This window comes from Octodon degus, unplaced genomic scaffold, assembly GCF_000260255.1.
Source record: "Octodon degus isolate 3935 unplaced genomic scaffold, OctDeg1.0 scaffold00145, whole genome shotgun sequence".
Taxonomy (NCBI): Eukaryota; Metazoa; Chordata; class Mammalia; order Rodentia; family Octodontidae; genus Octodon; species Octodon degus.
In genome coordinates this window covers 7,738,743-7,753,151 of record NW_004524721.1, presented here as the reverse complement: position 1 = coordinate 7,753,151, position 14,409 = coordinate 7,738,743, and the positions used below count along the sequence as shown (strand labels likewise).

The 14,409-nt window shown below is 41.8% G+C and overlaps 1 protein-coding gene across 2 annotated transcripts in view; it reads left to right on the top strand.

The window, feature by feature from the left end:
- Positions 1-6,451: 6,451 nt before the first annotated feature.
- Positions 6,452-14,409, top strand: part of Msrb2 (methionine sulfoxide reductase B2) — a 22,284-nt gene continuing 14,326 nt past the window's right edge. For both annotated transcript variants that reach the window (XM_023702005.1, XM_023702006.1), the window contains exons 1-2: positions 6,452-6,575; positions 10,909-11,009. In XM_023702005.1, coding sequence (XP_023557773.1) covers positions 6,479-6,575; positions 10,909-11,009 — 198 coding nt within the window. In that variant the 5' untranslated portion in view covers positions 6,452-6,478. The remainder of the gene's footprint in view (positions 6,576-10,908; positions 11,010-14,409) is intronic.

Here is a 14,409-nt window from a genome sequence, read left to right as displayed (position 1 = left end):
ATCAAACCCCAGTCCCTGCATCCGTCCAAGTAGGCGCTCTAATCCGCTGAACCATCTGGCCAGCTCAAATCTAACATTTTAGCAGGCTGAGGCAGGAAGTTCACAAGTTCGAGCCCAGGGTGAGCAACTTAGCAGGACTGTCTCAAAATGAAAAAGGGTTGGAGATATAACTCAGTGTGAAAGTCCTAGGTTCATTGTGTTCCCCACTAAAACACACACACACACACACACACCCCCATAGATTTATTTAGCCATTCCCTAGATGTTAGTTATTATGGATTCACCTGCCATTTTAAAAAGCATAGCTGTAAACACTTTTGCAAAAATACTGTTTCCTTAGATATGGAGTTCTTATTTGAGATTTGCTTCCCAAAATAGATTTCTTCCAAATTAAGGGATAGAATGTGTTCCATGATCTATATAGTATATTTTGAAATTTTCTTCTCAAAAAATTATGATACTATTTCTACAGGCAATGTAGAATATATGTATATACGTATATACCTTAGGCCCTAAGCTTCTGTTAGCTTTGGTTTCTAAAACAAAATCTATTGCTGATGACTTAATATGCCTGAGGTACTATATGGAACTATTTTAATCTGAAATTCTCTCATTATTATGGAAGCTAAACACATCCCAAGCATTTGCTCACTATTTGTGTTTTCCCTTGTTCAAGCCATCTGCTCATATTTTTTAAACCATCTGTCCAGCCAGACCTGACTATTGCCCATATCAATAACATTAATTTCCCCTACATACATATTATTACATGTTTATCTGTTGCACTTATTACAATTGTCACCTACTGTTATACTTTTTATTCTTCCAAATTTGGCTTATTTTTTGTGCCCTATCTTGTAGTACGCACGTGTGTTCGCATTGAAATTTTTCAAGCAGCCTGAACTTGCCAGCCTTATCCTTTGTTTTATTAGCAGATCCTTTTGTTATTTACATTGCCAGAAAGTCCTTTGTATTCTAAAGTGAATATATGTGACATGCTTTTATTTCATAGGTATATACATACATATATGTGTGTGTGTCTATACATATACCCACATCATATTTAACTCAGAAATTAATTCTTTTGGTTAAAGTGAGTTATCAGTCTAAGCTTTAGACATGAAGGTTAGTTTAGCTGCACTGGCAGCAATTTTTCCATGAATATATATTGAATATTTGTATATTCCTTTGTGTATAATAAATTGAATGTGTATTAATTTAGGGATGTTCTCTTTTATCTGTTGAATCTATTTTTCTGTTGTTATTCCAGCTAGAAGATCATTTTGATAACTGTTCTTTGATAGGGCACCTTAATATTTGGTGAGGCTAATTCTCCAATATTATGCTTGTTATAAAAACTACTTTGGGACCAAGGAGATGGTTCAGTGGTCTAAGCTCCTGCCTGGCAAGCACAAGAACCAGGGTTTGATACCTGGTGTGCTGGCTCCGCATTGAGCTGGCCACTGAGTGGTGGTGCATGCCTGTAATCCCAATGCTGGGGAGGCTGAAACAGGAGGATCATATGAATCTGACCCATGTGGTGAGACCCTGAACCAAAATACATCAAAAAACCTACTTGATTCACTGTTATTTTAGTTGTTATTTTGTCAATTTTTATAACATAATCCATGTTATTCTAAATGCTGTTGGTTACTCTATAAGTTAACTTGCACATTACTTAAATCTACTATTTCAGCTCTCTGCTCTCTGGGGAAGTATATATTTCCATTTTCCACCAAAAGTTGTATAATCACAGACTATATAACAGAGAGTTTAGATTTTATTTATTTATTTATTTATTTTCTTTTTGTGCTTTTTTTTATTTATTACCCATTTTAAAAAAGAAAAACAAAAAAAACCCTTGTATGATAGTAATTGGTATGTCATGACAGGAAGTATGTATGTAGAAGATCAGAATGACAGGCATTTCTAGAGTGATCCTTCTATTACACATGCAATGTATCAATTTTTGTAACTCTCCTACCTTCCTGAAACTCTCTCATTGCAATAGAAGCACTGTCATCAGGGTGTCACTACTAGATCAGACTCATAGTGATTCTCTAGATTTTATTTAAATTATAGATATAAGGTATCATTTCCAGCACTTATACCAGTTTCTAATGATTAGACCAAGGCCCAAAAGTTCATCTAAAATTTTATGTACAATTAGGAAAATAACTGAAAATACAATCCAGATTCTATGTCATGCTGTGTTTTTTCTATTAAACTGCCTATTCTAGTCTTCACTTGCTGCCTTAAAAGGTCCAATACTATTTCTTACTGTTTTTATTTGGTATGTCCTAGTTGATTAGTTTATAAGGATTTTCTAGACCGTGGAAGAACCAAAATGAGCAGTGACACGGGCCTTTGGGCGCATGCAAAGACACTCCGGCCCTGTGGCGAGAGCCGTGTGTCATACCCAGCTCATCTATGACACCATTTTATTCTCAAAAAGTTTTAAATGTAGAAAGGAAAGTTGGCTTTTGACCTGAGCTCCCATTTTGGGGTCACTACATTTGATCTTTTTAGGGGTTTTATTATCAATGTTTTATTATGCTTATCATTTGTATATATTAGAAATAGAAAGAATCAAAGTTATGATCCTTCACCTTTCTTGATTTTCACAGTCAAACTCAAGATTTCAGGTATACTGCATAAGTTTTATGAGACAGAAGATCCAAATCACAGCAGTGTAAACAAACTATGGATTTGCCTGTCACTTGGGGGTAGGCCACCAAAGTCCAGAGTGTTGGTTTGGCAATAGCATCACTGTCCTAGACCCTGTGGTGTCTACTGTTAACGTCTATGTGTGAGTCCCCTCTTCCTATGTGGCAGAAGATTCTCAGTGCTCTGGCCATCAGGGCTCATTTGCAGGCAGGAAGGAAGGAAAGAGCAAATGCTGGTGCTTAAGTTGGTTCCTCTTCGGTTTCCCTAGCAGCCTTCCGGTGATTTCTGCTTCTGTTATTTCTACGAATTGTGTCATATGTCTACCAAAGGAGCTGGTGGATGTAACATTTTAGCTAGGAACATGGTTACACTCAATAAAATCAAAAACATGTTTGTAACTAAAGAGAGAAGAATACCTATTGCTAGGCAACTAGAAGTCTGTACCTGGACTATGAAGTAATGGGCAGTGTTGTGTTCAAGTGAAGCCTAGAGGGGCCACAATGTGAAATTAGAACATGTTCCTTCTTCACAAGTAAATTTGATTTAGGATAATGGTACTGGGCTGAGGAGCACTTCAAGGCCTGGAAAGGCCTGAACAAAGGAGGGAAGACTCCTCCTTGCAGATTTAAATGGGGTGGGGGGGGGTACACAGGGTGGGACTTCATCTGTCTTTGGAATGCCTTTCTGAGAGTGTGGGAACATGCAGAAATTCAGGGATGCATTGGCCATTAGCCGTTTATAAATCCTAGCGCTTCTCATTAAATCTTCGTAATGATGACTAACATTTACTAAAGCCAACTGTGAGGGCCAGGAAGATAGCTCAGAGGCATAAGTACCTGTCTGGCAAGCACAAGGTCCCGAGTTTGATCCCTAGTACCAAAACAAAACAAACAAAAGATGAACTGTGCCTGAGAGGATTTCCTAGGTATTTTAATATAGACCATCTATAATCTTTACAATGACCCCTTGTGAGAGATGAAGATACTAAAGCTGAATATTTGGCTTGGCTGCTTGAATAAGGTAATGCTATAAATGCGCAGAGTGCAGATGCCCCCACAGTGCCATAAAGTTAAAGTCATTTTTGCATTTCCTAAATCGTTGGGATTAGGAATTAAAATAGGTGAGTTAAATGTGTCCAATTCCTTAATATTTCATTAATTCTAAAGTTTAGAGGGGCTTCAACTAACTAGCAGTATGATCCCGGGCAATATATTTACCTCCCTGGATTTGAATTGTTTTCTTACTACTAAGGTACAAGTAATACCATAAGAAAAGAACACTAGAGATCGACATGCCTTGAAAGCAAGGATTGAGAAATTTAAGCTCATGAAATCTAATAATATATAAAGGAGATAGAGTAGGATTTATTGTAGGTTAAACCTACTAAGTAGGTTTAACATTTAAAATTCAATCAACAAACTAAAAACAAAAAGAAAAATATGATTCTACACCAGCTGTAGAAAAGCATTTGACAAAAATTCAACATCACTTCCAATAAAAAAACCTCTGTACATTACAGATAGATGGCAATTTCCTCAACTGGAGAGGGTGTCCTTGAAAAACTTACAGCTACTTTGAAACTTAATTGTGAAAAGTGAATGATTTTCCTCCAAGATGAAATACAATGCAAAGATGTTCACTCTGACCAGGTGAAATAAATGAAGAACCGGGGAGGTATTTGCATTGAAATTGAGCAAGTAAAACTCTTCAGCATGACTGTGTCTATAGAAAATCCATTAAGATGCCACCAGAGTGAGTTTGGCAAGACTATGAAATACAAGATAAATATACAAAATCTACAGATGCAAAACAAGCAATCAGTAATTAAAATTAATAAAACAAAGTGAAAGGGCTGGAGACGCTGTGTGGTGGTAGAGTGCTTGTCTTGCCATGAGTGAGGCCCTGGGTTTAAACCCCAGCACACCAAACAAGACAAATCAACACAACAACAATAAAGCAATGTTATGGCATCAAAAATATGCTTCAGGATAATTCTGTCAGGAGATGTGAAAGATCTATATATGGAAAACTCTAAAATACTGCTGACAGAAGGTAAAGAAAGCCTGTAGAAGTTGAGAGGTGTGTCTTACTCAGGGATATGTTGTACCTTACTCAGGGATATGGATTTCAGATGGCTATGATGTCAGTTGTCCCCAAAGTTATGGAGAGCACCATGAAATCCCTATCAAAGTTCAAACAAGTTTGTAGTAATTAAGACCCTAAATCTAAACTGTGTGTTGAAGTATATAAAAACTAAAATAGCCAAAGCTTTGAAAAAGAACAGAGTTATTGTATTCATACCACCTGATTTGAACTATGATGGGCAGGACATTGTAGTAGTAATGTAAAAAAGAGACAAACTGATTAATGGGACAGAATAGAAAGTCCAGAAAAAGATTCTCACATTGACAAAATGATTTTTGACCAAAAAAAGTCAACAGCAATTCAGTGGATGGATTCATAGGATACTGAAACAATTGGACATTAATGTTAAAAAGAACAATAAAAAGCTGTCATATACAAAAGTTAAGTCAAAATAAGTAGTAAACCTATATGTAAACTCTAAAACAAACTTTCAGAATAAAGGATAGAAAATCTTTGTGGTTTATAGATTAGGGAAATAAATATGACACCACAAATTATAACTCAAAAAATATGATAAATTGGATTTGATCAAAATTAAAAATTACTCTTCCAAAGATGCCATTAGGAGATTAAAAAAGATAAGCCACATAGTGGGAACAGAGGCATTTTGCGAAGCAAGTATTTGGTAAAGAGTTGTATCTCAGCAGTCTAACTGCCTGTCTGGCAAGCGCAAGGACCCGGGTTCTATCCCAGGTACTGCATGCTGTGTTGGCCCCACCTGGGGTGTGCTGAGCCAGCCAGTGAAACAGGATATGGTGGCACACGCCTGCAATCCCAGCACTGGGGAGACTGAGACAGGAGGATCACTACGAGTCCTACCTGCATAGCAAGACCCTGTACAAAAAAAGACATTGTATTTAGCATATCTAAGAACATTCAAAACTTAGTAATAATCACTAACAATAAATAGGCAATAAAGCAAAGAAAATATGTTCACTGCAGATAAGCACATGCAAATGCTCGTAATTGTTGGCCATTGGAGACTATAAAGTAAAACCACAATGGGATACCAAAAAAGTCTGGACATTTCCAGTGTTGACAAGGGATACCGAGGAACTGCAACTGAGATAGTTACTTCCAGGTATGCCAAGAGAAAAGACTGAATCTAACTACACAAAAATTTGTACAGGAATGTTCCTGGAGGCTTTAGTTTTAATAAAGAAAAATTGGAAGCATTTGGTGAACAGAGATACAAAATAGGTATGTCCATAATGGAATATTACTTAGCACTGAGGAGGGATGAGCAATTATGACGTGAAAAAAAATCACACAGGACTGTCAAAATAATTATGCCAAGTGAACGAAGCAGACAAAAGAAGCACAAAGTACACGATTCCATTCATATACAACTCCGTAAAGGGCAGACAAACAGGAACAGAACAGCATTTGGACTCAGGCTGAGCAGTAGTTTGGTGTCATACCCTGGGGTCCGGCCTGGGTATGAGTGGGAGGCACATATGGGGTAAGGGAGGCAAGGAAGCTTGTGAACCAGAAGACACGGTAGGGGGCACACCAAACGGGAAGGTGGTGGGAGCAAGAAGGTGGGGTGTGAGATAGGAACAGGGGGAGGAGGAGGAGAGGCAATAGAGAGAGGAGCGGAGGAGGGGCCCGCTTCGGGGCGGGGCCTGCCTGGGGCGGGGGCAGAACTGTGCCAACTACCTGCACGATGGCGCGCCTGCTGAATGCGCTCCTTCCCCGGCCCTTCCTAGAGTCTCTGGGGCAGGTTGTGCTGCGTCGAGCCGGGTCAGGACACAAGGAAGCAGGTAGGACCGGCCTCGCTGGCCCAGCCGCCGCCTTCCAGGTTTAGGTTTTGCTTCCGCAGCCGCGCGATCCCCCCCCCCCCCCCCCTCCCCGGCCTGGCGCTTGAGGGCGCGAAGTGGGAACGGGACACTGCGAAGCCCAAGCGTTTTGCTTTAGGGGGCCAACGCGAGTCTTCAAAGCGGTGGCGGCGACAATTTTTTCTGTGCGTTGCGGTCTACGGGTCCGGCGCGGCTTGGGCCCCGCGGCTCGGAGCAGATCCCGGCCGGACTGTGCCGTGGGCGCCTCCTTTGTTGACGCTAGAGACTGACAGTCACTGTTAATGGCTGCGAGCCAGACGGTGCATGGTGCGTGTGTGTTTTGCCAGATGCCCTTTGCCCCCTTTTTCCGTATCGGGCATGTTGTGTTTCAGAATAATATAGCGCCGCTGTAGACACTGCGATCTGGAGCGCTACCTAGGGGCCTGCTCTGATTCCAGTTGTGTCTGCTTCTATCAACATTTAGAGACTGCGTTCCAGGAGACATACAGTCGGGTTGGAACGCTTCTCATCCCTTGACGTTTTCAAAATGTAGTGCGAGTACACCAGGGCTTCCATCTGCGGCCTTCCTGGCTGCCCATCTGACGTTCGATGCCAGCCTCCTTTGTGCCAACGAGCATTTCGTGGGTGAGAGAACCAGCGCACCCCGGGCTGTAGCGCTCTTCAGCCCTCTTGGTAGCATAGTGGTGGTAGCAGAAACTTCTTCACGCTTGTACTTGGCGCTGTCAGAAGCAGTCTAGTAAATGGCCCCAAGAGCTGAAGTTTTGCAGCCACATTAAAATTTGGCCAGTACATACCAAGAGCTGTGTAAGTTACCAGAATAAACTCTTGGGAATGTATACTAAGGAAATAATTCAAAGGTAGAACAAAGCTGTATGTGCTAAGACAGTTTTTGAAGCATTACTCTTAGGAATCAGAAACTGGCTTCCACTCAGATGTTAAGAAAGACCTAAGTAAATCATAGAAGTTTGACTTAACGAACTCTAGAAACCCATTAAAAATGACAAGCAGATAATACTAACACGTTAATGGCTTGGTTGTCAGTGTACCAACATTTGAGTCTTGGCTTCTTGTCACTGGCTGTGTCCGAGCTTGGGATGCCACAATAAAATACCATCGAGTACTGATTGGTTTAAACAGCAAACATTTATCACGGTCCTGGAAGCTGATGCATCCAAGATCAAGGTGGTAACATAGTGGGTTCCTGATACGGACCCTTTGCTGTCCATGTAACCTAGTGTGTGCATCTAATAATAGAGCATCAAACTGTAGGAAACAAAAATTGATAAACTTGCAAAGAGAAAAAGATGAATCCACTATCATAGTTGGAGACTTCTGAGCCATCTTATCAGAAACAGACAGATCCAGCAGTCAAAAAATTAGTAATAGTATAGTTTAGCTCTGTCTTCATCAACCATCGGGGTAAACTGACATCTATAGCGTACTTCATGCAGAGGGCCCTGAGGACACTTAGGAGTTAGAAAAGAAAAAGGAAAGTAGTATTAAGGTGAGGGGTTGAGCGTAGAAATTCCAGGATGGACAAAACCTTGCCAGCACTTAGAAGACTGGTTCAGAATGACTGGGATACAGCTGAAGAGAGTAATTAAAATTGGCAAGCATGACAAAGGCACAAAGAACACTGGAAATCACATTAAGAAGTTTGGTATTGACCTTGAGGGTATTAGGTTTCACTGAACACTTTTGGGCTTCAAGGAAAAAAAAAAAATCAAAAGTTCGGGATAGGAGGAAGACACATGTCAGGAACTTGTAACAGTCTTATATTAGCTGCAATGGTGGTCTAATCAAGACAGCAGCTGAGAAAGTGAGAATGACCAGGGCCTGTTTATTTTGCAAGTTGAATAAACAACACTTAGTACAGAGAAAAGTGTGTCACATGGCTGGTGGTTTAGATTTCTGGCTTGAAATATCATGAGCTAGAGTACATAGAAGAGCGGAGGTGTGGGGCCCAGCTCAATGGGAGTGTGCTTGACTAGGGTGCATGAGATCCTGGATTTGGTCCTAGGCATGCCCCCCCAAAAAAAAAATTTAGTAGATTGGGAAGGGAAGATTGTGATGGTATGAAGTACTCTGAAGTACTGTACTGATTTGGGGTGAGACATTCAAGCAGAAATACCCAGGTGATGATTCTGTATCAATCTGGAGTAGCCAAGATATCTAGGACAGAAGTAAAAATAGATTTGGGAGTCCTCATCATGTACTGGAATTTTAAGCTACTAAGCAGAGAGTAGCTGTAGTGTATAGCTTAAGGCTGTCTTCTCCTTCTGAGAGACTTAGTATGTCTAGATGAAGATGGCAAGGAGGAACACTCACTGATCCTGGTCCCTGGGGAAGTGAAAGGAGACATAGTCCCAGAAAACAGCAGCATATGAACACAAGGAGGTAGTCACTCACTTCATGGCAACAAGATAGAAGGAAGGCTGGTGTAGGTCTACCTCTCTGGTAGGTGGGTAGCAAGAAACAGGTTTTCTGGTTGATGGGTTTTGGTTCCTCCCAAGTGGAGTCATATGGTGATAGTAAGATAGGAGGTGGTAGAAACCACAGATTAAGGAAAATAGAAAAGGCTTTGCCAATTGTGGAGAAAAGGAAGAAAGCTACATAAGGATGTAGAAGAAGCACTATTGTTCATTGAGACCCCATTGAGCCTAGTTACTGAATTTATAACTTTTCCACCCAAGGGTTTTAGGATCCCCTGATGGTTCTTGCTTGAACTGTTTATTATTTTGGTGGTTGCAAATGTAGCAATTTTAAAAATTCTATCATTCCTTCTCCATTTATTATTTGGCTGTCTGCAAGATAAGTGAGAATCACTGGGAAATCATAATTGTGACACAAATATGTTTTACTTTGTTCCCAAGGGGTGAGTTCCTGAAAAAGTGTGTCACCTGAGGTATATTTTCACAGGCAAAGCTCAGAAGTGTGTTTGTATAGTAAGAAACAAATCCCTGTGCTTACAAAATGATTTTTTTCATTTTTATAAATAAATTTTTTTAATGTATTTAGTACAGGGTCTACAGGGTCTCACTACATAGATAGGACTCGTACTGATCTTCCTGTTTTCAGCCTCCCCAGTGCTGGGATTACAGGCATGCACCATCAGCCTAAAGTCAGTGGCCAGTGTAGAATGCCCTGGGGGCAGGGGCTGGCACGGCTCGTGGGACCAAAGCTGGCACTTGGTCTGCTGAGCTATCTCGCCGGGCCTTACAAAATGAATATTTTTAAATGAAATTATAATATATTTAAGTTTTAAAAAACCTTTAAAAATATAAATTAACATTTAGGACTATTTTTGAGACCAAAAATAGTCTCAAAATTTTTGAATTTCAAAAATAAGTTTATGACATGTTTTGATATATATGGCCCCACAGGACAGGTGGTTCTTGTTTGATACTGGTGATGATACAGGACCTCATGCATGGTAAGCACGTGCTCTACCACTGAGCTGTAACCCTGGCCAGTATCACGTTGTTTAACATTTTATCTTCACTCTGGGAAGGTTCCTAACCCATTATATCTTTCTATTCTATTTGTAAATTGAAGAGTCCAAGAAATTATAAAATCCTATTCTTCATATTGGATAATTAAAACATATACTAAGAGAACTGTGCTTTCAATTTTACCTAAAGAGAGTATTGTCATTGTTTTGCAAATACTCACCCACATAAAAGTAATAAGATAGAAGCTAAAGGAAGTCAGAGAAAGGAAAATAATATGGACAGCATTCGCAAAGCATAATAGATTATATAGGTCTCAGTTTCCCTTTCAGGAGTTGGTAGGATAGGAGTCTTCACACAAGATTTTTTAATAAAGATCTCCCTTGACAAGCAGAATCAGAGATATCTTTATAAGTCAGTAAGCAAGGGGAGTTTAATAACACACTAGCTCGCTAGTTCTTTTCTATCCAATCCCTCCATTGCTCCCAGCTGTGCTATGACAGGACTACTTCTCCAAAAGTGGGAATGGAGGAGAGGATCAATGTGCCCCCTCGGGTATCTGAGAATGTATTCTGCATTATTACCCATTTCAGCTGCTTCTTTAGCTTCTGTGCCCCCAGAGGACTAGAAAGCTGGCTTTCTACTTATTACTGATTTCTTATTAAATTAAATAGTCAAAGCATTTTGTACCTGAGTCTTCTGGTCCTTGCAAAGAATAAAGTGTGGCAGAGAGACAAGGTACGGGATTATTTTTCTGAGAGATGGTGTATTTGGGAGAAAGGCCAGAGAAGAAGAGTTCATTGTGCCTTTTTATTTTAATAACACAAACTTCCTATTTAATGATGCAGAGTCTCTTACGAAGCTTGAACCAACTCTCACCAAGGCTGAGTGGCAGAAGAAACTGACACCAGAGCAGTTCTATGTCACAAGAGAAAAAGGAACTGAACCGGTGAGCTGAGCCGGTTGACTGGGGATGGGGTGTGTGTGTGTGTGTGTGTGTGTGTGTGTGTGTGTGTGTGTAGGAGTAGAATAGATCATAGATCACCATCCATTCCACAGATCTGGTCCTCTTCCACTCACTTACAGAAGCCCAGATCCTTCCCTGAACCCGTCACCTTCCGTCCTCTTTCGCCTCTATTTCCCGTTCTGTGCCCCAAGTAAACTTTCAGTCCTTTCACTGCTGAGCCTGGACTCCTCATCTCTTAGTCTCTGACTGTGCAGAACTCCAGCTTTTCTACCACAGCACTTCTTGTTGCTTGCCTGGTGTAATGGTTGATATCTATATGTCCCAAAGCCCCATGTGCACACGGTGCTTTGGGGAGGTGATTGGATCTTGAGGACAGTTTAATCATTAGTGGCTTGTTGTTGGGAGGTGGGATGGTAGGAAGAGGTGGGTCATTGCAGGAGTGACTTGGAGGTGTCTATCTCTTGATGGCAAAGTGCGAACTGATATAACCTACCCTGCGGGTTTCATGGATGTTATCAGCATTGACAAGACTGCCAAGAATTTCCATCTCATCTATGACACCAAGGGACACTTTGCTGTTCACCACATCACACCTGAGGAAGCCAAGTATAAGCTTTGCAAAGTAAGAAAGATCTTTGTGGGCACGAAGGGAATCCCACACCTGGTGACCTATGGTGCTCACACCATTTGCTGCCCTGATTCCCTCATCAAGGTGAATGACACCACCCAGATTGACTTGGATATTAGCAAGCTTACTTATTTTATCAAGTTTGACACTGGTAACACGTGCATGGTGACTGGAGGTTCCAACTAGGGAAGGATTGGCATGATCACCAGCAAGGAGAGACATCCTGGCTCTTTTGATGTGGTCCATGTGAAAGATGCCAAGGGCAACAGCTTTGCCACCCTAATTTCCAACATTTTTGTTATTGATAAGGGCAGCAAAACATGGATTTCTCTTCACCAGGGAAAGGGAATCCAGCTCACCATTGCTGAAGAGCGAGACAAGAAGCTAGCAGCCAAGCAGAGCAGTGGGTAAAATGGTCTCTAGGTGACAGGAGGGAAGTCATCTGTACTCAATAATACAGCATGATGACACATTAAAAAAAAGACCAGCAAGGAAAAAAAAAAAAAAAAGAAAAAGAAAAAGAAAGTGTCTATTTCTGCCCTGGTCCTCCCCTCCCTCTCTCTCCAGGCTGCAGGCAGCTCTCCACCCAGGCCCCTCCACCTTGCCCTTCTGCCTTGGAGCTGGCCAGCTATGGACGGAAATCTTTACAGTCTGTGAACTGAAGTACACCTTCCCTCTTTTAACTTGGATCTGTGTCTGCACAAAGACAAAGGAACTAAGACACTGGCTTTTCTTATACTGTGGCCAAAGTCTTAACACAAAGCTGACCACACCAAATGCTTGCTCAGAATCCCTCTTTGCTTTCAGGTAAAAACAAAAAGAGATTAAGTTCCTAATCAGCTACTAAGGCTCTGCCCCAGATCTCTCACTCAGGTCTCTACACTGTAGCTTCCTTTCGGCCCTTGAATGTCCTGGCTCCCTTTCCACATAAGCCCCTCACTTCCCCGTTTCTGCCTCTTGCCTGTCACCTCTCCCCTTAATTAATTTAGACCTATATTTAACTCACTTTCTCAGGGAACATTTTCTTAGTCCCAGATGAGGTTCACTTCTAGTACTTTTCCATCAAGCATTTGCCATTGTTGTCCACGGGGCCTGGCTGTAGTAAGCACTCAAAAGGTAATTTTTTGTGAATATTAAATGACTCTGTCTAGATGCTGAAACCACTACTAAAACTGTATTTACAAATCGCAGCTATCATCCTTTACCTGAGAGAACAACCCTCAGTGGTTCTGCATTATAACACTATTTTTTTTATAGTACTCGTTTTTATCAAGTGGTCGCTCTTAGACTCAAAAATAGCTACTACAGTTTAGCTATGGAACTCTGTTTTTAGCTATTCTACCTTGTGAAGCAGTCCCCAGAGCACAGCACAGGGGTTTCACAGTGTGTTAGAACGTTGGTTTTTACCTGCAGCATTCAGGAAGCAGGCCATGCGCATGTGGCCTTCAAGTGACGATCGCATCCTCAGGCTGGCCAGCACCAGAGTCATCAGACAGACTGGCAGAGCCCAGCGGCTTCTCGTGAAATACTGGTCTTTTTCTCCAGCTTCCTGTGGCTGGGATTTTTCTTTAATTTAGTTTTCAGTGGAGAAAAGACTACACTTGTCATTACTGCAGAGGACACGGGGAGCTGCACATGATACTCTGTGAGCAGTTGTGTGTCTTCATGAAATGCCCTAAGCCAGCCCTAATGTTCAGTGCAGGGCCAGGTAGGACTTGGTGTGTACGCAGGGCCTAGAAACGCACCACATGTTTAGGAGAGTAAATCTGTGGGCTTCTGAAATAGATGGGTCCATGTACTCTGTACATTTGGCCATTTTACAAAATGAGTGTCACCTATTATTTTAATCTTGTAAGTCCTTTTCAGTCACTCCATTTCCACATTTAACTTTTTAAAATACTGCAGAACTGCAAGCTTTAGCTTCTTTAGGCCAAGGGAAGAGAAAAAAGACAGCAAAGCCTTCTAGTGGGTGACTCCAAATCACTTGTGATCTTTAAATTAGACTATTGGAACATGCTGGCACCCTGCTAGTACCCAGTGAAGGGGTTTGTAGCCTGGCTGAGCAGTAGATAAAAGGTGATGGCAGGAAATTTTGTGCAGATCTGTCCATCCTTCTCCCAACCCAACCTCCATAAGAAAAGCCACTGAGGTAAGAGGGCAGGACAGAGATACTGGCTAGGGGCCAGGGTTCCCTCTGAGGGAAGCCGGTTGGCAGTGGTTGTGTTCTGCTGCTGCAAGTTGCAGCTCCTGCGGGCTCCCCACAGCTGCAGGCTCCCCAGGTTCTGGCAGCTGCCCTTCCTTTGTCCCACAGGCCTAGTGGGGATATTCTTGCAGCCACTAGCACAGGAGATGTGGCATCTGTCATTTGCTGGTTTCCATTAGCCCTGTCCCTGCCTTTGTGCAGTTGCATAGGAAATTATCTGCAGTTGGCTCTTTTTAAAGGAGAACTGCCACCAGTCCTGACTGACCTTGGAATCCCAGGGAGCGTCTTGGACTTCATTTTGTCCCTGAGCCTGGGTACCCAGTTATTTCGGTTCTCTCTCTCTCTGTTTTTTTTTAATTTTTTATTTATTTATGTGTGTGTGTGTATGTGTGTGTGTGTGTGTGTGTGTGTGTGTGTGTGGCCAGCTCAGCCCACTAGGAGGCGGGGCTGACTGGCATGTGGTGCTGGGGGATTGAACCGTGGTCCCTGTGCTATGCTAAGCTTGTTCTAAGTAGGTGCTTTAGACCACTGAGCCATCTCACCAGCCCCAT